Genomic DNA, 27,558 nt, shown 5'->3' on the forward strand with positions numbered 1-27,558 from the left:
CTACCTGATAGTTGCTATCCATCCCAGCATCCAGAAGAACACGGACCACAGCTTTGTGGCCATTTCGCGCAGCCAGGTGCAGAGGAGTGTGTTTCTTAGTGTTGCAGCTTAAGAGGTTCGGGTGAGCATTGAGCAGCATCTTCACTACCTCCAGCCTCCCATATAGTGCAGCCAAATCCAGTGGTGTCTCAAACTTGTTATTGCGCATGGTGGGATCAGTTAGTTCCTCCAAGAGGACCTTCACCACCTCCGTGTGGCCATATTGAGCTGCACAGTGGAGGGCTGTCTCATTGTCATTATTCTAAAGTAAAAAAGGAGAGAAGCATAATCAGGTAGGCTTAAATACATGGACAAAAAAAGCATCAGATGGAAATAACAGTAAAACTATTGAAGTTTAAATGAAGAAATGGCAAAAATATTTCTGTAACATTAATTTGAAAATATTTAGTAGGTGACTGCTGTTCTTCTGCATAATAAATTTATAATTTAGATAAGAGTGTCACCCATTAAAGTGGTCAGTGTGGCCTGAGGAATGTATCAGTTCCTAATGAGTAGGCAGATATCAGTTCCTCATGAACTCCTTAAAGCATACTGACCACTCTAATGGGAGACACTCTCACCTAAAAATTACAAATGCCCTACTGCAAAGGAAAAACAATTGCCTACTAAGTATTTCCACATTAATGGGTATGACTAACCATCTCTCTCTCATATTTTGTGCAGAATCAAGAAGATAGCATATACAAAAAAGGGATCCTACAGAAATCTGGTATAGGTCAAGCACAATAAAATCATTAACTATCAGTTAAATTTAAACTTCAATCAGCTTTACAATACAATACTTATCTAATGCCAAAATTTTGATTCTCAATTGTCAGCCATCCCATTTGTCTTAATCATCAACTTTTATAAAAAGGCTGAGCATTTTCATATGGCTTCTAGCATGCAAACCAATCATGAATGTCAAGAATAGAAACCACCCAGGAAAACAGACTCAATCATTTTACGTATCAGCCAACATCCTTCCCCCACCTCCCATTAGAGAGAGAGGGGAGGCAGACACCCAGAATGGGGGATGATGATAGGAAATGATGCTAAATGTAAAAGGAACTCAGGAGACCCCTGATTGCTATACTGCTTCTACTGGAAATGCCTAAATCAATTAAGACATGCAATATCTGTAATTAAAATAGCAGTGCAAAAAACAGTATACATAGAAGATACAATCATATTTTTCAAAATTGTTTGCAAGGTGCAAAATATACAAATATAATATTTCTCTATCAATTCAAATCCAGACTTGTCACTCAACTTCAATTTGACTTTTATTTTAATGAAAGAGCATAATCAAAGGAAAAGAAAGAGGGTTCAGAAGCATTTATTAGGCTACTATATTCAGAAAACATTATTTGTTCCAAATATGTTGCAACTTTTCTATTTTCTTACAATAAAAAAAAAAAAAAAAAAAACATACAACTTAAGATATGGAGAAAAGGAATTTCCATTTAACTTCTTAGGAACATTTAGCAAAGTTTTTGGATTGATTTAGGAAGAATTTTTAAAATTCATCTGCTGGATTTCCAACTCTGTGAGACAGGCAAAACTTTAGAAAAGAAAGTATGACTAAAAACATCAATATTTTGCACCTTTCAAAGTATAAAATTAAAGCTTTCTACAATTGCTTTAATTCTATTAATAATGTTAAATTTTATTCTAGGGATTATCCAAAACCATGCATGCAACTCCATCTGATTTTGACCTGGTATTTAACTGCATCATTTTTTCCTGCTGCATTATCACCCAGAAGCATCTGGAACTGCTAGGAACAGGGCCACTATGATTAGAATTCACTAATAAACTACATTAAGAAAATCAGAAAGGAAGAAACAGTAAAAGCAGCCATAAGCGGAAGTAAATGCACACAGATAAATATAAGGTGCAGAGAAAGCAAAACATTAAGCTTAAACAGGACTCAAGTGAGGTTGCTGTTGGACACCATACTTCGATCATCATTACTAATCTCTGTCAATGACAAAAATAGTCTTCCTCTCAGTGCATGAGTGCTCTAAAGTCCAAAGTGGGGGGAGAGAGGGGAAGGAATAAGGAGAGAGGGAGAGGGGAAAAGAGGGAGAAAACAGAGAAACAGACAGAGAGAGAGAGAGAGAGAGAGAGAGAGTGAGAGAGTGTGTGTGTGTGTGTGTGTGTGTGTGTGTGTGTGTAACTACTAATGGCAGCAGCACACCTGCCTTCAGGGACAGCAACTATGGGCCCATTTGATTTATTTCTGTTCAGTCATCATGTGCCGCTCAGAATGAGACTTATAGGAAGGCCCTAGTCTTTCTAAAGCCTGCCCAAGCTCCTTTATTGCTTCCTTCTATCCATTACCTATCCCTGCCTTATCATGCCTAGCAGTTCATGTCTCCAGTCACAGATAGTAATTTTGACTTCATGACTTTATAATGAGATCTATCTTCTAGATCACTCTTCTTCAAATTGGCAAAGACAAAGTCCTCTTTTACAAAGAGAAAGTACAATCTTCATGTAACTTGTATCACATGACTTCTCTTTCATCAAAACAAAATAAACACAAACTTTATATAGCTTGAGTAGGGAGACTTTCATCCAGGAAAGTCCATATATTCTAGAGGAAACACTTAGGGCTCTTTTACTTACTGAATTAATTTTTCTTTGGTTAAACACATGTCAATTGCCAATCAATTCAAGGCAAGTATAGTATAAAACCATTCAGCAAAGAAAATTAAAATATCTCTTGTGCCATTGTTTACAGATGAACTGATGCTACCTTTTTCTTAACCCTCAATATTCACCCAACTTGCCTCAAGACTGCCATACAACAACCAGGTCTTATTTCTCATAGGTAGAAAGCAACTTGCATTTTCTCCTTCAATACCAGTCAATGAGACAAGCAATAATAGCTCTTTTCTTACAAGATATAAAGCAATATTCTTATCCTCCAGTAAAAAGGAGATACCTGATGCCTCTGATCAAATGCTCATTCTTTTTCTGCTCTCTTTATATCTGAATCTGAATGTCCTTGTTAGTGTGTGGAATAGAGAGAGATAAGGTGAAGAACTTACAGGAATGTATGAATTCTTTTTCTGTATTTTATTTTCACTATTTCTGTGTTTCCCCTATGACCTATATAATATGTGCAGGTTCATATTTACTTGAGCCTTGGCCAGCTAGAAACATATTTACTTAACCTGAGCTGATGACATTTATTGGTATTTGACATTTATCGATATTTAGTCTATTAGCTGGACCACTATCTGCTTGATTAAGCCTGAAGAGCTGATTTTGTTTCCAAGAAATCAGGAGATTTCTGGGAAACAGAAACCTTCCATTCTGATCTCCCCAAATAGCAACAACCAATTAGATGCCTCCCCCTCCCCTTCTCAATGCTCTCTTACTTGTGATGTAATTTCTTGTATCTTTACTACTTCTTTAGCCCTCCTACCGCGAGCTTTCTCTTTCTTATCTCACAATGGGATGGCTCATCCTCCGGAGGTTTTCAATAAACAACTTTTCTGCCTTCTACTGAGTGATCTCTGAGTAATCATTTTGGGTAAGGGTCTTCTACATCCCTCACATTAGTAATATAGTTTCTCCTTTGGAATAAAAGAGTCAGCAAACAATTTAAGTCAGTCAAGCACCAAGAATCCAATGAGAATTAATAAAAAATATAGGTGTGTGAAGGATCTGTTTCCTAAAAATAAGCATGCCCAAAAACCTCTAAAGGTCACATCCTAAATACTAACTTCACACTCTAAGACAACCAAAGAATCAGCAAATAAGAAACTGGAAATAGAAGTTTTAACATGGGATCAAAAAGAAAGTAAAGCACCATAATTTCTAAACTATCCTTTACAAATTTCCTATTTCTACCCATCAACCACCTGAAGACCACCTTTCTATCTGCTTTACTGTAACTCAGTATTTGGAAGAATTAGATAAGATAACATGAACTGTATACATGCATGATATAAAAAAAAAAACATACATCTTAGCATCTGATGAACCCTTTTCCCTCAAAGTATAAATTCTATACATGACAAACTCAAATTTAAAACAAAAACAGGTCAAAATTAGTTGTCTCTGCTTACTGATCAAGAGAGGAAACATAACATACAAATAATATATGCAGCTAAGAACTATGTGAGGGCATTATCATAGTAGTCATTCATAGAAGAATATACATTAACAGGATCTCCTCTCTTTTGAGCACATAAAGTATGACTAAGCTTACAAATTAGTATTACATTTAGGCAAAGCTTTCTGTAATCAAAATATTGAGGGGCAATTTGTCACTAAAACAGTGATGGAAATAACTAGGGAAGAAGAGAGGTTTACCATGGAGAAGGCAAGGTAAAAAATCTGAGGGACTGTCCTGTAGAGAAAGATGATTTTTACTTATTGCTCTAGGGAACACAATTAGGATCGATAGATTACTAGAAGACAGATTTCAGTTCAACGTAATGAACTTTCAAACAATTAAAATACCCCAAAACAGAAAAAGCTACCTCTTGAAGAGGTAAATTCCCCATCAATAAGAGATTCAAAAGTAAGTCAAATGACTACCTATGACCAGGATTCCTAAACCATGTGGGAGGTGGAGGAAATAATTTTGAAGATACCTTCCAATCCTTAATAATCTGTTATTTTAAAAACATAGTTCCTCTGGATGATAATTTTAAGACATTCTAGTCATGATAGCATTGCTTAAAAAACGGTTCTAGCTTCACATAGTTATTATCATTGTTAAAATTTTTCTTCTGGATATTTGCAAAACAGGCAAAAAAATTTGCCAAAAAAATTAATGTTGAGCACAACATTAATGTTAATAAAAATTCCATTTGCTTCAAGAAACAATTAGCCCCTTCATCTCTACAGAAATGTCTAGAGCAGCAGTGTCAAACTCAAAGAGAAAAAGAAACCACTAAATTATACATAAGCATCCCTGTGGACCATGTTTTAAAATGTAATGTCAGCTGTTTTATTGTACTTTTCTTTATTTTGTTAACTATTTCCCAATTACATTTTAATGAAGTTTGTATCTCACTCATGTGAGCTACATATCTGACACCTCTGCTCTATACAAAATAGCAAATTGATTCCCAGTAAGACCAAATAGGTCACTGAAAAAAACAGGCATAAGGCAAGAAAGTTATGTTTATGAGCCAGCTCAATATGGTGTAGGTAGCAAATCCGTCTAGATTTATCACCCTAAAACCGACAGGTATTATTCCATCTTTCAAAGTGCAATTTTTAATAAGTATATATAATAAGTAATAAATTGCTTTTTTAAGTGTGATAAGGTTTTAGTCAAGGACATGCTCTAACTCATAGTTTTTCATTAACTAGGCTCTTCTTTAGTTGTGCAAGCCAAATCAAAGTCACAGGAGAAAGTATTTTCAAAAACTAGTGTCTCTTTAAAATTTGCTTTCACTCATATGCATTAGTAGCCAATAAAGCTACAAAAAGGACCTCTAAATCCCATTTTTCTATCCTTGGAATAAGATTTTCTCATTTAAGTGTACCATTTTAACAAAGTTCTGCCATGAAAATTACTACTTTCCCAGATTCTTATGAGAAATGACACTGTGTCCAAATTGTAAGGCCAAATCTCAAAAATAGTTAAAACAGTAGGTCCTTTCCGTTTGGAAAATGGAAGTGTCTTTCCAAAGTTGTAACTTGTATGTATGTGTAAGAAAATAATCTACATATCCTAATAATGTTCATAACACAGTCTTGATCATAAATTTCGAGCAAAATCTCAGAATCCTTAATGGCTATCAAGAAAGAGGAGAGAGAGAGGGATCATCAATATTGAATTACTCCTTAAGGAAATGAAAACATGGAATTTACTGTTATCTCCTTTGAATTATAAAAATTATTTGTTGCTTGTTTTCCCTTCAGAAAATTAATAGGGAAAAAATAGAAAGTAGCTACATGGGCAACATTATGATTCAACCAGATTTGGTTTCTTTCTTTTACACAATAAATCTCAAGTGAAATAAAATTTCTGGTCAAGCAGAGTTGCTATGACTGAGGAAGCTGGGGCTCAAAAGGAAAAAGCCAGAGAGGCTCCAAATGGTAAAAAGATGTCAGCTGAGCGTGACACTCTAAACCACATCCCATCATAAATCAGTAGACTCATTACTTGCTTATAGCCCGACAATAAACTCAATTAAATATGGTAAGTGTCTGAGAAAGATACCTTTCTCTTCATTTATTTTCTCTCTGCTGATAGCCTGATCAAGTAACTTAAGAAATTTTTTTGATCCACCTCATCAACTGTTCAGCTTAATGGCGATTTGTAAGCAATTTTTGTGCTTTTTTTGTGGGTTAATCATTCGATTAAGCAGAAAGAAAACAAAGACTAGAGACAGAAGATTGAGTTTAAAACCAGACACAAATGTACAGACTTAATGAAACAAGATCAAAGTGGCAAGCGGGCAAGATCTTTGAAAGAAATACAGATGGCCTTTCTTTCCTGTCCCTACCAAGAGCCACAGATAAAGCATCTCTCACTTTGGAAAGAAATATGGCAATCAGATCCCAAAAGGACATGAAGAAAAATGCATTCATGTTCCAGCAGGTAAAAGCTTCCCACTATTTGTGCTTATTAAGAACATTAATTTGCCTAATTATCCCTTGAAGTATATGGATTTTTCTAACAGCAATTTTAGAAACATAGCATCAAATTAAAGAGCCTGTGCCCTGACTCTTCCCCCACCTGTATTGATTTTAAGCTTTTCAGATTTTTCTTTAAAAGTAGACAATTTTACTGGTGATGGTTTGAATTTTAAAAGTTGTTTTACAATCTCCAGAAACAATACAGAAGTAGACAGGACCAGAGCAGTCATCAGTTAGGATAATGAAAATTGCCTGAGAGTAGGAGCAAGAGAGAGCCTAAGACTGGGTGCAGCTCAGAGCAATGATGCAGAGAAATCCTGTCAGTTAAGTACACACCTTTGCATTGATATAAGGATCAAAGGGGCCGTACTTTTTGAGTTCTTTGATCGAAAGAGCATTCTACAAAAAGGAGAGGAAAAAAAAATGTGATGATAAAATGGATGAAATACAGCAATAAAGTAATGTGTAGCCCCAAAAGGGAAACCACATTCACCAAAGTACCTTGAAAAGAAATCACTTGTGGCACAGCAACTAAACCTCTACAGTACCTCACCTCACTACTAATTATCCCATCTGTATAGGCAGTTAACTGAAACCATCACATTAAAAGTTTTAAACAAATCAAAGTAACAACCACTTAATTGACTTTTCCCATTTGCAAAGACTATCTAAATCCATCACATTCCCCAAGGAATGGTAGACATTTCTCTTAGATACCAATCCTACTCTAGTGCTGATTTGCCTGACAGATTTTCATAATGTGGAACTGGAGTCTCATTCTTCCAAGCTATTCCACCAGCACCTCTCATTACTACCCATCATGGATGATCAAAGTAGGATGAGGCTGTGACATTGATCAGGATTTCAAACTCAATTAGTTAGTTTTACCAGGATCCAAATTTCAAGATAAAAATCAGGACACAAAAGGAATGCAAAGTTAAGAACATTTCTTAAATTAGAGGTATTATTCGTGTAGCCATTTAAAAGTTGAGAAAGAACAGTTAAAAACAAACTTTCTCCTCAGTGTCTTTTGGCAACAATCAGCCACAGGGGCTAAAGCAGCAAAATGAAAGTTATGCTTTTGTTAACCACAGCCATTTCTTAAATGTTAAAAAAGAAAACAAGGATCAAATAAATATTGATGACTCACCTAGACACCATACTCTCAAAGGGAATGGGAAACTGACTATTAACTACATATAGGCATCAAAGAAACAGCTAGATGACCCAGAAGATAATGCTGAACTTGGAGTCATCCAAATTCAAATCTTGCCTCAGATACTAGCTATGTGACCCTGAACAAGTCACATAACACCTCTCAGTCTCAGTTCCCTCATCGTAAAATAGAGATCATTATAGTATCTACAGGATTGTTGTGAGGATCAAAATAACATGTCAAGTGCTTTGCAAACTTTAAAGTTCTATATAAATGTTCATCATTATTATTTCAATATAAAGAAAACTGAAAGCTCTTCTATCTTAATTTTCATGTGCCTATGGGCTAAGATTCCTTCTTATAAATTATACCACTTCCCTAACAGTTTAGCACAACCGTGTAAGGCCATGTTTGGAAGACAATGCCTTGTAAGTTTGGTCCTACACAGGATGAGCCTCTGTCAGCTTGGGTAGCTTATTTGTGAGGAACAATATCAACTTAAATGCTACGGATTAACAATTTCTTAGTTCAGTTGAGGGACTTGGGAAAATGGGAATGAATGAATCTCAGTAATTGGACACAGTTTTATTTACATTCTCAATAATCAAGAGTAATAATATCCTCTTTCAAACAGTTTTATGAAATAGAGAAAAGGCAAGAAGAGTAGATAAAGAAAGAGATGTCAAAAAGATCCACATGCCAAAAGGGTACTCCTTTCTCACAATTTATACATATGCCTGCATAACTACAAACTGCTACTAGGATAAGATTTACCAACAAGAAGTAGCATTGAATAAAATGGAGTTAAAAAGAAAACAATGTGTCCAGGAAGAATAAACCAAGACTAAAGCTATAGAAATAAAATGGCGCCCCACCACTACCACATTATCCTATAGTCAGATTACATGAAAAATCTTTTTCCGACCTGTTCATTGACTTTGGTGTGGGAGGGTCCTTGGTGAATGAGTAATCGAACTATCTGAGCATCCCCTTTCCAGGCTGCCAGGTGAAGAGGGTAACAGCCTTTACAATCAGCCACATTGGTCAATGCATCATTCCTTAGAAGAACCTCCACCACGTCCCTGGAAGGCAATAATATCTGATAAGCTTACATAATTCAAAACTGTCTTTCCTGTGTTACCAATATTTAGTTGACACAATCTCCTTCATTTCCTTTTCGTTCAAGCAAACTACTCACACAGATGTAGATAGGATTGTCTAATTTTCTGGGACCATATTGTCTGAATCGCCCCTCCCATTTATCTTGGCCTTTTTTTTTAACACAATCTCATTTCTACTCATTTGAAAATGTCTGATTTCCTTGTCCGTGCCTTGAAACCACCCCTCACTTGTGATGCTTTAAAAGCACTCTAGAATAGAATTTACATAAAGGAAGTAATGTAAAAACCCTTGGTACAATTTAATATATTCTTCAAGGCAATTATCCCCTTGTATTGAATACAGAAGGATAGGAGTAGGAATTAATTCAAATACAAGCTAACACATATGACATAATTTGAATACTTGGAAAGGGTAAGTTAGCTTTCTTCTTGGTGACACTATTAATTAAGTAAATACAAATGCATAATTATCCACCATACACATTAAATCAGATAAAGTCTTCACAAAGAACACAAAGCATGACATAAATGAACAATCCTAAGGAATTAAATAAGAATAAACTATGTTCTAAAATGGAGAGATAATACATGTGGCCCCTCTCATCCAATTGCGGGGGAGGGGCATACAATCTATTTAGACAAAAGGCTCAATAGGGGTTCTGTTGTATCTTGATTAAAAAAAAAAAGAATAGAAAGAGAGGAAGGGGGGAAAGGAAGGTTAGAGGAAATTATCTCATGTAATCAGAATGAAGATAGAGAAACCTATATAAAAAAGGAGTGAGAGGAGTTGATTCTTGAACCTCCCTCTGATTTAAGTCATAGGATAGAAGAACATACACATATGCACATAGGCACACATATATGCACACATGGATTTAAGTGTGCGCACGCACACACACACAGTTGGGTACAGAAGTACATTTCACTCAACAGTGGAGGAGGAAGGGAAATAAAAAAGAAAGGCTTCTAAGCAAAAGTCTAATAAAGTATGGTCAAAAATATTCATGGTTAATAAAACCTAATTTTTTCATCAAGTACTCCAAGGCTCTACACTAATTGGATCACCACCAATATTTAAATATTTTCATTTCCTATTATACTGTTTGTACTTGGCAACTTAGTATAAAACACTTACCCATTATTCTCCAAACATGATTTTCTTGCTCCCTTTTCAGAGTCACAGTCCTTTTTAATAACTGCCTAAAATAATGTCCTCTTGAAGATATGAACGAGCATAAATAGGGGGAAATTGGGGAGAGAGAAAGAAGCACACTATAGCAGAAAAGAATGCAAGTCTTACAGATAGAAACCCTATTCTGAATATGATTCCACAATTTACAAGCTGAAAATCACTTAACCTCTCTCAACTGCAGTTATCTCATCTACATACCAGGAATAACAGATGATGTGTATGAGTCAGAAAGAGTCCAATTTGGCTACATCATAGAGTACAAAGTAATAGATAGGATGAAATCAGGTTTAAAAGGCAATTTAGTACCTAATGTGAAAAGAAAATTGACAATTAAGTTAAGGAGCTTAGACTTTATTCAGTCAATTGGGTATCATTGACAGACCTGGAAAAGTACAAAGTCATAATGATTTTCACATCCAGGATAACCAGATACCTTCCTGAGCAAGCAACACCAACTAAGTTGCAAAAAAAGGAAAAAAAATGCTCCTTCAAACAACTTTATAATTTATGACATGAAAATAATATAAATATTTCAAATACATTCAGTAGAATGAAGGCTATATATTATTCTTCTCTTCCTGAAGTTAATATAGTAACAGTCATCTATTACTATAGATGATGACTATTACTATATTAACTTCAGGAAGAGAATTTCAGAACTGAAAAGGTCTCTAGAAGTAGTCTAACCCATATATGTGGAGTTTTGGTCTGCTTGTATTTTGGCAAAGGTTCTCTCCCACATTATGTTAAAAATAAGAGTGGCCTAAGATTAACATTACCATTCTTGGAAAGAAAGTGTTTTTGCTTGTTGAGATAAAACAGAAGATAGCTTAATTTATTCACAAGGAAAAGAGGGAAGAAGGGAAAGGGAAGGCACTCTTCTCATTTTTATACATTTGGGCAAAGGAGAATGGTGCTCCAGAAGACCTATCTGGTGTCAATATGAAGAATAGAGGGGAAGAAAGACAGTGAGACAGACAGAGACAGACAGCTAAGGGTAGGGGGAAGGAAAGAGGAAAAGAGGGAGGGAGAGAAGAATGGAGAGAAATACACACACAGAGTGGTACCAAGTATTTATTAGATGAGTCAAAGCAAACAGTAATTAGGTCCTATATGAGGGTGCTATTAATACTGAGAGAGCAACAAAAGAATGTAAAAGAAGTGAAGTAAGCCAGAGATATTGTAAAGGTAAAATCAACAAGACTTGGAAATAGACTGGATGGGTCAGATGAGGAAAAACGCAAAAGTAACAGTGAGATATGGAATGTGATTGAGTGGTAAGTGCCAAAATAGAAAATATGTGGAAACTATGAGGAAAGGAGAATTTAGTATTACACATATTACAGTTGCGGTGCTGACAGAACCTGTGTAGTAGAGAAACCCTATAGATAATTGTGGACATGGGAATGGATAACTTCAGGGAAAAAATTCAGTATAAATAGATTTTTCTGTAGAAATAATTAAACTGTGCATGTAAATAAGACTTCCAAACGAATTTAGCAAGATGAGAAAGCCAATGACAGAACCTTGAAGAACACAAACATTAAGAGTAAGAAACAGGAAGCAGTAAAGGAGAAGAAAAACTACAATGAGAGATAAGAAAATAACCAGAATGTGATGTCCTGGTAGCTAAACTAAAAGAGAAAGAATTTACATAGAAGCAATTCTCAAAGTCCAGGAACTTCTGAAGATACCTGAGATTCTTTATTTTCATAAAAGTACTAAGACATTAAAATCTGTAATCATTAAAGAACAATGGATATGATGCAAAAGGTTGGGGAGAGGAGATCTCAATAATTTTTAAGAGGGGACTTGAGAACCAAAAGGTTGAGGATCACATCTACAGTGTCACAGGCTACAGAGATGTGAAAAAAGATGAGAATTAAGAAAAAGATATTATATTTGATCATTTTTAAGAAAATAATTTTAGTACAATGATAGGAAAGAAAAGCCAGATTACAAAGGAGTTAAGGATTAAGTATGTGGTAAAGAAATGAATGCACTGAGTATTATAAACTATTTTTTCCTAAAATCTTTGATGGCAAGAGGAATTAGAGAGATGAGATTACCTGTGGGGAACAAATCAAAGGAAGGTATTTTTTTCAATTACAACTAAGTAACATTTGCTCACTAAAAATGCTTATGAGCATGCACATGTGTACATACATATTTTCAAAAAGCAAAATTCACCTTTTCTTCTTCCCACCACAAACCCTTCCCCCCCCCCCCCCAAGCAAGAATGAAAGAAAAACCAAACTCCAATTGTAAACATACAATTACAAACATGTACAAAATTCAAGCAAAAAAATTTCACTTCTCTATCAGGAGAGAAGTAGCATGTTCATCATAGTCCTCTGTAATCATGGTTGGTGATTTACAATGAAAATAATCCCTAAATCTTTTCAAGACACTTGATTTTATAATATCGCTTTCATTGCATAAATGTTCTCCTGGTTTTGTTCATTTCACTCTGCATCAGTTCACACATGTTCTCAAGTCTTTCTGAAACTATATCATTTCTTACCGTACATTATTCCATCATATTCATAAAATACAACTAATTCAACTATTTCCCAATTTATGGGCACCCCCTCAGAATCCCATTCTTTATTATGTCAAAAAAAAAATTATCTTTTTAAACTAATCCTTCCTTTAATCTTCCCATTTCTTTCCATTTTCATTCTGTATTTACATACCCAACTGTGTTTATATATATTCTTCCTTCCTTTAACCAGTTCAGCTGAGAGGTTCAAATATCAGCTGCTCCTCCTATACCCTCCTCATTTTTTCCCATTTCTCCCATTTTCATTCTGTATTTACATACCCAACTGGGTTTTCCTTCCTTTAACCAGTTCAGCTGAGAGGTTCAAACATCAGGTGCTCCTCCTATACCCTCCTCATTTTTATAGATACTCATTTCTGCACCCTGAGAAGAGATCATTTTCACTAACTTTCCTCCCTTCCCCCCTCACTGTATTGCTCTCCTTTCTTTTCATTCTTCTTTTAAAATAATTAACAAAATTACTCCCAAGATTTCTATTTAATTAGACTCCTTTTACAAGTCCTGATAAGATTCAGTGGGAACAGGTATCATCTCCCATATTTGAATGTAAGCTATTTATCCTTGTTTAGTCCTTTATCACTGTAGTTTTCCTTTATTGCTCTGTCTGAACTTCAGCCTTTTCATCAGGAATATGTGGAAGTCTTCTATTTCACTGAAGATCCATTTTTCCCCTTTATAGCATTGCACTCAGTTTTGTTGGGTAAATTATTCTTGATTATAAGTCTTTATCCTTTGCCTTCTGAGATAATGTACTTCTGTATCTCTCATTAATAGTGATTTGGAACATTTGTTGATATCTCAAATAACTTTTTAAAAAAACTAATCATTTATATTCTTTTACAAACTACTGTCAATTGGAAAATGACATTTTTTGATATTTGAATCAATTTCTTATTCTATATCATGGAAATCAAACCTTTATCAAAGTAATTTACTACAATTTTTTCAAGATGATTGTTCCTCTTCTCATTTTAAGTGCTTTAAGCTTGTAAAGAAGCGTTTCCAAATTAGTCATTAAAATTGTCCATTTTAACTTCAAAAAAAATAAAAGAGAGAGAGAGAGAGAGAGATAATGTACTTCAAGCTTTCTTGCTCAATTGAGTATGAGCCTCAATTGTGGCTCTCTTCAGGACTTGATTTATTTCTTTCTGAAATATTTTTTCTTTAACTTTTTCTATAACTTAGAAGTTCTGAATTGTGGCTCAAAGTTTTCATCTACAAGTTTCTTTTAAAACGTGACAAGTGGATTCTGTTTCTACTTTGCCCTCTTTTTTCTATTTCCTTCTTTCTTTTTTTTGGTCAGGATTCAGGTAGTCTGATGATTATTAATGATCTCTCCCTGATCTGTTTTCAGGTCAATCATTTTTTGCTATGAGATACCTAACATTTCTCCTTTTTTTTTCTTTTTCAGTCTTTTGACTTTTTTAACTTTTACTATCTCATGGAGTCACTGGTCCATCTGGTTCATTCTTATTCTCAGGGAATTTGTTGCCTGAGCAAAGGTTTGTATCTTTTGTACAAAGATGGTAATTTCCTTTTAATTCTTTCTTCCATACTTCTCAATTATTTTCCATTTCCCCCCCTCCCCAATGCTCTCATTGACTAAAATTTTTTACAACTCTTTCTTAATTCTGTTGATCTCAGTCTGAAATTCTGTTTGAATTTGGGCTCAAAGCTGTGTTTTCCTTTAAGGCTTTTCTTACACATGTTTTGCGGTCATTTTCTTCTGGGTTTTTGTCTTTAATGTCTATGTCTGTAATAGCTTTTAATGGTGATTTTTTTTTTTAAATCATTACTCCATTCTATTTCCTGCCATTGGACTTGATGTTACAGCCAGTATTTCTAGAGGAAAGGTCTAGGATGTCATTTCTACTGCTTTCTTTGGAATATTTAGTGTTGTATTGTTTTAGCATCTCAGGGACAGCTAGCTCAGGCTATAGACCTTCAAGCTGTCAGTGTTCCCAAAGCAGTTTAAGCCAAAGTAAAATAGGACTGCTGTCCCATTTCCACACTTTGAAAGTTCCTGGATTTGTATCTAAGCAATGACAGATTTGCTGTTAGACTCAACTGCTATCAGATAGCTAGGAAGCTATCTTTCAGAGTGATACAGCTGCAGGCTTTCCTTTGCTCTGGAATTCCTGGCTAATTATTTCTCTTTAGTCTTCAGACTGGGCTGAAAATTAGATCCTGCTCTGCTTTCAGGAGCTGAGCCACACTGCTTACTGCTTGCTTCTGAACCTGCTTTCTTCTTGGTATACAACACAAGACCTACGCTGTGGGAGGAAGAAGGCAGGGCTCTTCCTCATTTCACATTTATTCTATGATCCATATCTGAGTAATCAACTGGCACTCATCCTCATCAAGATGCCCCAGGATGGATCTGGAACCACTATAAGCCCTAGTGCATAGCTTCTCCCTGCAATGAAGATCTTCCTAGTAACTGCAAATCTCTCTGTCTCTCTATGCCAGAAAATGGATTCAATTTCACTTTTGCTTCAATTACCCCAATATGATTTGGTCTAGTGCATTTCCTAGGCATATCTGGAGTTGGTAAAAAGATTCCTTAATAAGGAATTTTCTCATTACAAGAGAGAAGAAAATGGAAAAAATATTGAAAAGTTTTAAGGCATAGACTAACAACTCAAAAAGTTCATGAATCCAATGCTGAGCATAGTAAACTCTAAATAAATCCTTGTTGACTGACTGATTTGAGGTATTAAATCAATCAACTAATATTTATAAAGTGCCTATTTGTCAAACACTTAGTACTGAGAATACAAAGACAAAAAGGAAATATATCTGCATTAAAAAGTTGCACATCCTATTACAGAAAATGTGTCCCTATAGCTAAATATAAACTTTAATGCAAAGCAACTAACTTAACAGGGAAGAAGGAAACAACACTAGAAACTGGATGAATCAAGAAAGACTTCACACAAGTGATGCTTAAAGTGAGTTTCAAAAGTAGTCAGGGATGTGAAGTGGCAGACATAGGAGTAAGTGTGTTCCAGGGATGAGGAATAGCCTGTGTAATGGGATGGTGATGACAGATGGAATGTTGTGTATGAGAGTCTAGCTGAACTAAAAATATATGAAGGGGAATAATGTATAACCCCCTTGGAAAAGTAGGTTGGAGCCAAATTGTAAAGGGCTTAAAAGGGCAAACAGAAAAGTCTGCATTTTAATCCAGATGCAAGAGGGAGTCATTGGAATTGTTTTGTCTAGAAGTTACATGGTCAAACTTGTATTTCAGGAATTTTACTTTGAAAGCTGTATGGGTATGGTTATGAGAGGGAGACTGAAAAAAGGTTAAGAATGAGAAAGTTATTAAATAACCCAGGCAAGAGAGGATGAAGACTGAATGAAGGTAGCTGTGGTATGAGTAGAGAAAAGAGGGAATATATGAGACGTTGTCAGAGAATCACCAGGATGTGGCAACTGATTAGAAGGGAATGATCAAGGAAAGTGAAAACTAAAGAATGAGAATAAAAGGTTCAGAATAGTCTCTGTGTGGAATGTTTCAGGAAATCTATTGCTATACTTAATGCAGAATAAAAGGGAAAGAGTTGGGGGACAGAAATCAAGTAAAAATAACTGTGAAGTATTTTCTGTTACACATGTAAGATCACAGATGTAGAGTTGTAAGAGACTTCAGAGATCCTAACTCTTATTATTATTATTTTATTTTTTGCTGGGGCAATAGGGGTTAAGCGACTTGCCTAGAGTCACACAGCTAGGAAGCGTTAAATGTTTCAGGACAGATTTGAACTCAGGTCCTCCTGACTCTAGGGCTAGTGCTCTATCCACTATACTATCTAGCTGCCCTTAGCCCTAACTTTTAAAGATGAGGCAGCTAAGGTCCAAGGAGATTGAGTGACTTGCCTAAAGACGTAGTTATTTTTTTAAAAATATGTTGAAACGCATTTTAAATACAATATATGCATACATTTTTATACAATTATCTTGCTGCACAAGAAAAATCAGTTCAAGAAGAAAAAGAAAAACTGACAAAAAAAAACAAAATGCAAGCAAATAACAACAGAGAAAGTGAGAATGTTATGTTGTGTTCCACATCTGTTTCCATGGTTCTCTCTCTGAGTATAGATGGCTCTCTTCATCACTGAACAGGCAAAACTGGTTTGAATCATCTCATTGTTGAAGAGAGCCATGTCCATCAGAATTGATCGTCGTATAGTCTTGTGTTGCCGTGTATAATGATCTCCTGGTTCTGCTCATTTCAATTAGCATAGTTCATGTAGATCTCTCCGAGCCTCTCTAAAATCATTCCGCTGGTCGTTTCTTACAGAACAACAGTATTTCATAGCATTGATATACCATAATTTATTCAGCTATTCTCCAACTGATGGGCATCGCACACAGTTTCTAGTTTCTTGTCACTACAAAAAGGGCTGCCAGAAACATTTTTGCACATCTGGGTCCTTTTCCCTCCTTTAAGATCTCTTTGGGATATAAGCCCAGTAGAAATACTGCTGGGTCAAAGGATATACACAGTTTAATAACTCTTTGAGCATAGTTCCAAAATGCTCTCCAGAATGGATCGGTTCACAGTTCCGCCAACAATTAATAAGAAGACACACAATATTTAAACATCAGAGACAAGCTCTGAATCCAGGGCTACTTACCCACAGTGCCAAAATGCCTCCTACTATATAATATGCTAAATTAAACATGTCTATCTGTTAGAATTACTGGCTAAAGGTTCCTGAAAGAAATGTAGAGTTTAACCAAAATGAAGTTTTTGGATTTTAGATGAATTTAATTCTTACTTCCTTACTCATCTGTTACTACATTTGCAATTTGGAAATATAGGCATAAGTGAGAAGTACTGAAAGAATTGGAGCTCTGGGAGGTGTGACAGTATTGTGGCATATAATTAAATACTTACTTGTGGCCATTCAGAGCTGCATGGTGCAGAGGGGTATAACCAGTGCTATCAACACAGTTCACGTTAGGTCCTCTCCAAATGCTGTAGTAAAGACAAAAACAAAAAAAATCACAGACAAAATTTAAAGGCAGTTAGCAAGAAGAAAAAAAGGTTGATCAAGTCTTTAGGCAAATCTATTCTCTTTTTAAAGCTGCTGATGACAAAATCCAAAAGTAATTAACTCTAGCAACTTGTGGTTATTTAGGTTACAAATAGTTCCCTCAACAAGAAGACAAATGCCAAGTCATAATGGAACTGTTTAGCTGTCACCTTCTTAACAACTAATTTCATTATTCTCTTGTCTGAGATTCCTGTCACTGAAACCTACCAATAAGATAAAAATAATTCAGGTAAAGATTACCAACAACTAGCATACATTCCCTAAAAACACATACCACCAGCCATAAAGACAAATACATGGGTGCATTTTCCCATATGCTGTCTCTTCTTTGGCACTACCAAGTTCTCAAAACAAGTCAGAGACACAAAGATCTGGATAACTGGTATAACTCAACTATAAATGAACAGAATAAAAACCAAACAACAACAACAACAACAACAAAACCCTCTGGTGACTAGAGAAGGGCAAATAAGTTAATATTTGGCCCAGATCAAAGGCTCTGGGTATTTTATAAAGACTAGGTTTAATATTGGAAGTTTTTTTTACAAATCACTTAAAAAAAAAACAAAAACCTATGACACATTGTAAACTACTTGCAAATCTCTACCTCAAAACTTGGGTCAAAATAATCCTCATTATTCCTCAGGTGCTATCTCTGGAATGACATGGTTCCCTGGTCCTCAATAAGACCCAAATAACCATATGATTCAAACTGCTTTCTCTCTGTCAGCTCTGATTTTCTTTGCCTTCACCTTTTAGTTCTCCTTTCAATAGGCAAATTCAAAGGCACAGCTCAGGTATAAGAAACTATCCACCAATCAATCACTGTCAAATGTAAAATGCCAAAAACTACCTAAGACAAAGACACTGTATCACAGGATCTCAACAATTCCAGAACAAAGGCCTCATCTTATTAATAAAGAATTAAAGAGGAAACAACATACACACTCAAAATGGGAGGGAGGGGGAAGGAAGGGAAAGAAGGGGGGATGGAGAAAGGAGGGAAAGAGGTAGGGAAAAGGGAGGGAGGGAAGGAGGGGATGCTTCTCAGAAAAATTTGGAAAGTCCTCCAAGAGCTCATACAAAACGAAATGTATTGTGTTCAAAGTAATTAGCAATGTTGTTGGAATGATCAGGTATGAATGATTTTGCTATTCTCAGTCATACAATGATCCCAAAACTACTCTGAAGGTTTTATGATGAAAAATGCTATCCATATCCTGAGAAAGAAGTAACAGTTGTCTGAATACAGATTAAAACACAATTTTTGTTTTACTTTATTTTTCATGAGAGGTTTTGTTTTGTTTGGGGGGGGGGGTGTGTTTAGGGGAAATCTGCTTTCTTTCACAACATGACTTTTATGGAAATGCTTTGCAAATCTTCATATGTGCCTTATCAACAGGAGAGAATGGAGAGGGAGTGGGGAAGAAGTGGGGTGGGAGGAAGGGAGGAACTCTAGAATGCAAAGTTTTAAAAACAAATGTTAAAAAAGTATTTTACATGTAACCAAGAAAATAAAATATGAAACAAAATAAAATTTACTTAACTAAGCAAAAAAAAACCCCACTGCTTTACATTTTTGCAAATGTCTAATATCTGCCTTAACAGAAGACAATTAAATGCTCATATCTGTTTCTGTATTCAACAGGTTATGAAATATTGTTTTGGTTGAAGTACATAATGTAACCAGGCCTCAAACAGATATATGTAGCTGGGAAATGAATATCTTAGGAACTTTTTCAGAAAACTATAGATATTCTTCTTTGATACTCTACTGAAACTCAATAAATGGCAGCTTCTTGAAATCTGAAAGCAAAGCAATGACTTCTCATACTATAACATGATTTTTTAATATCATACATTGGCCACCTGGAAAATACTGGTTCACTGAATTATGCAGGTATTCCAAATGATTTTATATATATATATATATATATATATATATATATATATTTTTTTTTTTAAACACATGTGTTACTATCACCACCAATCTTATTAGAAAAGTTGTTAAGTATGGGAAGGCTGACAAACTAATGGTCACAAATACAAATTTCCTAAAATTCTAATTTTCACTTGAAAGCTTGAATTTTATTATTAGAAAGCCTGTCAGGTTTTTTTTTTCCATGAAGTGACAGATACTCCATTTTTGAGAGTCAAATACCCAAGTTTCAACATACTTTGTCTTTCAAGTAAACATGTTTTATGAAAAGTGTGGTCTGCAGAGAAAGAACTCTGGGAGATGACTAAAAACCATTACATTGAATTCCCAATCCCCATATTTATGCCCACCTGCATTTTTTATTTCCTTCACAAGCTAATTGTACAATATTTCAGAGTCTGATTCTTTTTGTACAGCAAAATAACGTTTTGGTCATGTATACTTATTGTGTATCTAATTTATATTTTAATGTATTTAACATCTACTAGTCATCCTGCCATCTAGGGGAGGGGGTGGGGGGTAAGAGGTGAAAAATTGGAACAAGAGGTTTGGCAATTGTTAATGCTGTAAAGTTACCCATGCATATAACCTGTAAATAAAAGGCTATTAAATTAAAAAAAAAAAAAAAAAAAGAGTGGTCTGGTCAGTTCACAACTCCAACAATTCTCCTCTTCTGTGTACAACATAAATATTTTGTGTGTACTTGCCATTTTGTCACACTGATAGGCCAAAAGTCAATAAAAGAAATATTTCTAAGGCTTCATAAAGGATATTCTTAAATAAAACTGGCATTATTATCTTGATTGTGATGACTACTAGCATGATGTGGTACCATTGCCTTGATTCATGCTACACACCAGTAGTTTTACTAAACATTGCTTTTAAATGGTATAAGGAATAAACTATCAGATTCAAAACAGTTATTAAATACTATGAATATTTTAGCACCACTTGTGTTTTCTGATGTGCAATCATATAAAAGAGGATTAACCCTGAGCACTAACCACATCACTACTATTTTTAAAACTCCTGTAAGCAACAGAGTCTGTAACTTTGTCATCAGAACTCAGGCCTGTGAAATCCTACCAAGAAGAATCTCAAGGTAAAACCCATATGGAGTAGAAATGAGTGCTTAACACTTTCCTAGCTTATAAAAAGAAGAGGTTTGTGGGAATCAGGAAAATAACTAAAAGGCAATTCTGCTTGACTGGAACATCTAAGTAGAATTTAGGCATCCTTAGTATTACATTGTTAAGACTAAGAAATGCAAATAAAGAACAGATACATACAATCCACTTTTGATGGTTTTCGTCTGACAGGATCCTATAATCTTAACAGGTTTCATAAATAAAGTTTGAGATAAAACTTGGGAAAAAAAGAAGTATTACAAGACAAAGGTCAAAATATAGATACTATTATATTTCCTAAAAACAAACAATCTGAATTCAAAAGATTAAGTTATTAAGATGAACATATTTAGCTCGATAAGCCTTTTTTTAAATAACCTACATAAAACAACTGAACTAATAATCTATTGTTTTGATTTTTAGAAAATTTATGCCAATTTTGGGAGTGGACTATAGATTATAGTTACCTTTGAGGGCCACACAAAATCTGTGTATACCAAGCTAACATCACTAAATTATATTTTTCTTTTTTCCCTTTCAGACTGGCCTCAAACACACAAAAGCATTTCCACATTGCAATTTATTCTGAAGAAAAGAAAAGAAAAGGAAAAAAAAAAAAACATGATTTACAAAAAAAAACAAAAAAAAAATTAAATATCCAAATGAGACAATATTCCATGTAGCAGAAGCTGTATTTAAAAATTATTAAAGTTCTTTTTCTCCTCTTTTTCCTCTTTTAAAAATGAATGCTTTCCAACTTAGTGTTTGACAAACTCAAAAATCCTAACTTTTGGGATAAGAATTCATTATTTGACAAAAACTGCTGGGATAACTGGAAATTAGTATGGCAGAAATTAGGCATGGACCCACACTTAACACCATATACCAAGATAAGATCAAAATGGGTCCATGATTTAGGCATAAAGAACGAGATTGTAAATAAATTAGAGTTACATAGGATAGTTTATCTCTCAGACTTGTGGAAGAGGAAGAAATTTGTGACCAAAGACGAACTAGAGACCATTATTGATCACAAAATAGAAAATTTTGATTACATCAAATTAAAAAGCCTTTGTACAAACAAAATTAATGCAAAAAAGATTAGAAAGGAAGCAACAAACTGGGAAAACATCTTTACAGTTAAAGGTTCTGATAAAGGCCTCATTTCCAAAATATATAGAGAATTGACTCTAATTTATAAAAAAATCAAGCCATTCTCCAATTGATAAATGGTCAAAGGATATGAACAGACAATTTTCAGATGATGAAATTGAAACTGTTTCCACTCATATGAAAGAGTGTTCCAAATCACTATTGATCAGAGAAATGCAAATTAAGGCAACTCTGGGATACCACTACACACCTGTCGGATTGACTAAGATGAGGAAAAGATGTAAGATGAGGAAAAAATAATGATGAATGTTGGAGGGGATCAAGAAAACTGGGACACTGATACATTGTTGGTGGAGTTGTGAATGAATCCAACCATTCTGGAGAGCAATCTGGAATTATGTCCAAAAAGTTATCAAACTGTGCATACCCTCTGATCCAGCAGTGCTACTATACTGGGCTTATACCCCAAAGAGATACTAAAGAAGGGAAAGGGACCTCTGTATGTGCCAAAATGTTTGTGCCAGCCCTGTTTGTAGTGGCTAGAAACTGGAAAATGAATGGCTGCCCATCAATTGGAGAATGGTTGGGTAAATTGTGGTATGTGAATGTTATGGAATATTATTGTTGTGTAAGAAATGATCAGCAGGATGAATACAGAGAGGCTTGAAGACACTTCCATGAACTGGATGGTAAATGAAATGAGCAGAACCAAGAGATCATTATATACTTCAATAACGATACTGTATGAGAATGTATTCTGATGGAAGTGGATTTCTTTGACAAAGAGACCTAATTCAGTTTCAATTGATCAATGATGGACAGAAGCAGCTCCACCCAAAGAAAGAACACTGGGAAATGAATGTAAACGGTTTGCAAGATATTTCTACCTTCTGTATCTAGGATATACTATGACATATTTAATATGTATAGGACTGCTTGCCATCTGGGGGAGGGGGTGGAGGGAAGGAGGGGAAAAATCGGAACAGAAGTGAGTGCAAGGGATAATAATGTAAAAAATTACCTTGGCAAGGGTTCTGTCAATAAAAAAGTTATTTAAAAAAAAAATAAAGTAAAAAAAATAAATAAATAAAAATGAATGCTTTCTCTTATCTATTTGATAGGTGAAGAACACTAAGTCCAGAAAACATAACAATTTTCTTCATTTTCTGATAATGCTGATAGCTTCTTTTGTTCCCAAATCTGTCAGCATTTTCCATAAACTAACAAAAAACTAAGAGATGGCTGATTCCTTAAAATCAGCAGTTTAAGGTCCCATTTATAACAAAAATTTTAGATAAAGAAGGCCACTGATAGTATTAAAAACAGGTAAAGGTTGTAACCCAATTGCTTTGCTATTTAGAGTCCATCATCATCCCATTTACACACCTTTTTCCTTTAGCATGATATCTTCTGGGTAGCCACTAAAAGACCCATGTTTATTACTGTTTATTTTTTTTTAATTGACACAATTATGACATCTAAATTAAATGATTTTTCACAGTTCCTTCAAATTCTTTAATTTTAATTTTATTTAATAGCATAACAATCATCCAAATATCAATGACAGGGGAAATTTTCTGAATGCAGCCATCACCCTGGCTCTAACTTCTAACATGAGTTCATCAGGTCAAGTACATACATTTTTCAGCTAGGTAAGCATGTTCTAAAACAAGGATGGGGAATGTATGGCCATATACATTTTATATAAGGCCTGTGAAAGCATTTACTAAGGCAATCACAAGTGAGTATGAAAAGCTACATACAGCCAATTCCCACTGTGCTTGAATTCTGTAAGTTGATATTTTTGTACAGTCTATGAATGATGTTATAAAAATCCAAATGGCCCTTGGCAGAAAAAAAAGTTCCCTGCCGCAGTTCTAGAACGTCTACTTTTTTCTTCAATACTTATGGGATAGCTCTGACCATCAGCTGAAAAGTAGCAGAGACCAGACACAGAACAGCAGAAGCCACTGAGTTCCAAATGGCATGTCAGAATTAAGGAGAACCATAGCACTGCCTGCTCAATGGGACATATCACAAGACCATTTACAGACTGCCTCAGAAAAACATGAGATGTAAAGGAAATCCAAACTGTTTCCTAAAGTCTTTACCACTTACTATTAAGCAGGAACTAGCCCTCCCTCTAGATTCAATTTCATCACTTCATTTTGTGAGGTTCCTGATAATAGGCCTTCAGAAAATACAAAGTACCTAGTGTATTTGTTTTGCCATTATAGAGGGCCTTTTAATCATCAACATCAGAAGCCTTCCTGATCAATAAGTCATGGAATAGGTTTACCAGATAAAAACAATGAAAGCCAAATAGATTTTTATCCAAGGATGTACGAGAAGATGACAACAAGAACAGATTAAAAAAAAAAAAAAAAAAAACCTGAAATATGAAGTTTTCAGATGAAGAAATTAAAACCATTTCTAATCATATGAAAAAATTAACTAAATCACTATTGATTACAGAAATGCAAATTAAGACAAATTTGCAGTACCACTACACATCTCTTAGATTGGTATGGCCTCTTCCTACCTTTCAAATCTTGTTACATCTAATTCCCTCATTGTTAAGGAGCAGGTCAATTCTCTGAGAGCCTCTACAGCTGTGGATCATAACATCTGAAGGAACTGCAGGGTAGCCTTTGCTGACACAGGTCTTTTGAACTAGAAATGAGATAAGTTGGAGGCAGAGGGAAGAGGAGAGAGGTCAGACAACACAACGGCCTCTCAGTCTCCTTGTATCATCCTCTCACAAGAGATCTATTCTTGGTTGGATCTCCAGCAGCCACTGTCAGGTGGCTCCCATGTATTCCAGCAGCTCTCCCTTGTATTCCAACATCTCATACTCTGAGATCCAGTAGCACTGGCTTCTTTTTTGTTCCTTTTAGATGACAATTCACTTTGAATTCCCAGTATTTTCACTGGCTGGTGCCCATGACTACAATGTTCTCCCTCCTCATCTATTTCCTTGTTTCTCTGGCTTCCTTCAAGTCTCAGCTAAAAGTCTACCTTTGTAAAGGCCATTCCCCACTTCTTACTTAATCTTAATGCCTTCGCTATAAGACTATTCCCAATTTTCTTTGGGCAAAATATCTTTTGCCTTTCTTAACATCTCTATTGCTTAAATTAAATACCTGGCACAGAACAGATAGTAGGTAGAATAGGACTATGATCAAGAAGGGCAAAAGATATAGAAGGAAGGAAAAAATAAAGGAAGGAAACCTTAGCTTATCTTAAGACAAAACATCTGGAAGACTACATGGAATTCTGGTTACCAAATCTTAATATACACATAATAGAACTGAAAAAAGTCTAAAGACAACAACAACAAAAAAATGAAAAGTAGAAAAAATTTTCTGCTTGGGCCAGATAATTTGTTATTATTGTTGTTTTAGGTGATTATAAATAAAATATGGATAAGATGATGAAAAAGGACATGATCAAAATTTACAAATTCTTGACTGGAACAGTATTGATCTCAAGTTCATGACACATGAGGACCCAGTTGAAGGATATAGTAATAATAATAAGAAGGAAAAATAACTGTCTTTAAAGTGGTATTGCTTACAATTACAAGCAATATCATGTGTAAAAGGAAAAGTGTTCTATTTGTATCCCAAAAGAAAAACTAAAGCAGTGTTTGAAAAGTGCCAAAGAAACAAATGCAGATAATACAAATGAAACATATATCAGAACTATACAAGAAGAGTCTATCTCATTGGAGATTTTTAACTAAAAGCTGGTATGTTGTAAAAGGAGCTATTTTTCTGGTGTAGTTTGGACTGGATGCCTACTGAGTTTTCTTTCAACTCAAATCCACTGCTCTTAGCTGTATCCTGAAGGGGTCAAGCTACCTAAGTTCTGGATTTGGAATCAATGAATTAGAAATAAATATAGTTCCTGTTAGTTTTCTTGAGTTGAGATAACTTCCTCATCTGCCAAGGAAAGAGATGATTTTTTTTTTACTAAAGCTTTTTATTTTCAAAATATATGCATGGATAATTTGACAACATTGACCCTTGCATAGCCTTATGTTTCAGATTTTCCTATCTTTCCCCCTACTCCCTCCCCTAGATGGCAAGCAATCCAATATATATTAAACGTGATAAAATATATGTTAAATCCAAGGTTGCCCACTATCACCATTACTATTCAAAATTGTATTAGAAATGCTAAGGCAGATAATGAGTAGATATCTCATTAGTAGATAATGAGGAAACCAAATTATCACTCTGTGCAGATGATATGATGGTATACTTAGAGAACCTTAAGAGAATCAACTAAAAAACTATTAGAAATAATACAGACACACACACACACACACACACACACACACACACAAAAGAAATAATACATAACTTTAACAAAGTTGCAGGATACAAAATAAATCCACATAAATCATCAGCATTTTTATGTCACTAACAAAATCCAACAGCAAGAGATACAAAGAGAAATTCCTTTTAAAATAACTGTAGATAGTGTAAAATATTTGGGAATCCATCTGCCAAGGAAAAGTCAGGAACTATATGAGCAAAACTACAAAATGCTTTCCACACAAAGTCAGATCTAAGCAATTGGAAAAATATCAAGTGCTCTTGGATACGTCGAGCGATAGGTCATCTTAATCTATTTATTTAGTGCCTTATCAATCAAACTCCCAAGAAATTATTTTACTGACCTAGACAAAATAACAACAAAATTCATCGAGAAGAACAAAAGGTCAAGAATTTCAAAGAAATTAATGAAGAAAAAAGCAAATGAAGGTGGCCTAGCTGTACCAGATCTAAAACTATATTATAAAGCAGCAGTTATCAAAACCATTTGGTACTGGCTAAGAAATAGATTAGTTGATCAATGGAATGGCTTAGGTTCACATTAAAAAACAGTCAATGACTATAGCAATCTAGTATTTGACAAACCTTAAAGGCTCCAACTTTGGGATAAGAATTCACTATTTGACAAAAAATGCTGCGAAAACTGAAAACTAGTATGGCAGAAAGTAGGCATAGTTAGTTAGGCAACTAACACCATATATCATGATAAGGTCAAAATGGGTTCAAGATCTAGACATAAAGAATGTTATTATAAACAAATTAGAAGAATATAGGATACATTACCTCTTAGATTTGTGGAGGAAGAAGGATTTTGTGACCAAAGAAGAAGTAGAGACCATTACTGATCAGAAAATAGATAATTTTGATTATATTAAGTTAAAAGGTTTTTGTAAAAACAAAACTAATGCAGACAAGATTAGAAAGGAAGCAATAAACTGGGAAAACACTTTTACATCCAAATGGTCTGATAAAAGTCTCATTTCTAAAATACAGAGAATTGACTCAAATTTATAATAGTTCAAGCTATTTTCCAGTTGATAAATAGTCAAAGGATATGAAGAGAGAATTTTTAGATGAAGAAATTTAAATTATATATAGTCACATGAAAAGCTGCTCCAAATCACTATTGATCAGAGAAATGCAAATTAAGACAACCCTGAGATACCACTACACATCTGTCATATTGGCTACAATGATAGGAAAAGATAATGACGAATGTTGGCAGGGATGTGGGAAAACTGGGACATTGATACATTGTTGGTGGAACTATGTGAATGGATC

At 34.8% G+C, this 27,558-nt stretch overlaps 1 protein-coding gene across 6 annotated transcripts in view; it reads right to left on the reverse strand.

Annotated features, from left to right (window-relative positions):
* The window catches only part of ANKS1A (ankyrin repeat and sterile alpha motif domain containing 1A), a 229,081-nt gene that overhangs the window by 143,431 nt on the left and 58,092 nt on the right, over positions 1 to 27,558 (reverse strand). For 4 of the 6 annotated variants that reach the window (XM_031965019.1, XM_031965018.1, XM_031965022.1 and 1 more), the window contains exons 2-5: positions 17,596 to 17,676; positions 8,739 to 8,895; positions 6,994 to 7,056; positions 5 to 301 (exon numbers count right to left, since the gene is read on the reverse strand). In XM_031965019.1, the coding sequence (XP_031820879.1) occupies positions 5 to 301; positions 6,994 to 7,056; positions 8,739 to 8,895; positions 17,596 to 17,676 (598 nt within the window). The remainder of the gene's footprint in view (positions 1 to 4; positions 302 to 6,993; positions 7,057 to 8,738; positions 8,896 to 17,595; positions 17,677 to 27,558) is intronic. The other 2 variants (XM_031965020.1, XM_031965023.1) reach the window with 1 other exon arrangement.

This window comes from Sarcophilus harrisii, chromosome 4, assembly GCF_902635505.1.
Source record: "Sarcophilus harrisii chromosome 4, mSarHar1.11, whole genome shotgun sequence".
Taxonomy (NCBI): domain Eukaryota; kingdom Metazoa; phylum Chordata; class Mammalia; order Dasyuromorphia; family Dasyuridae; genus Sarcophilus; species Sarcophilus harrisii.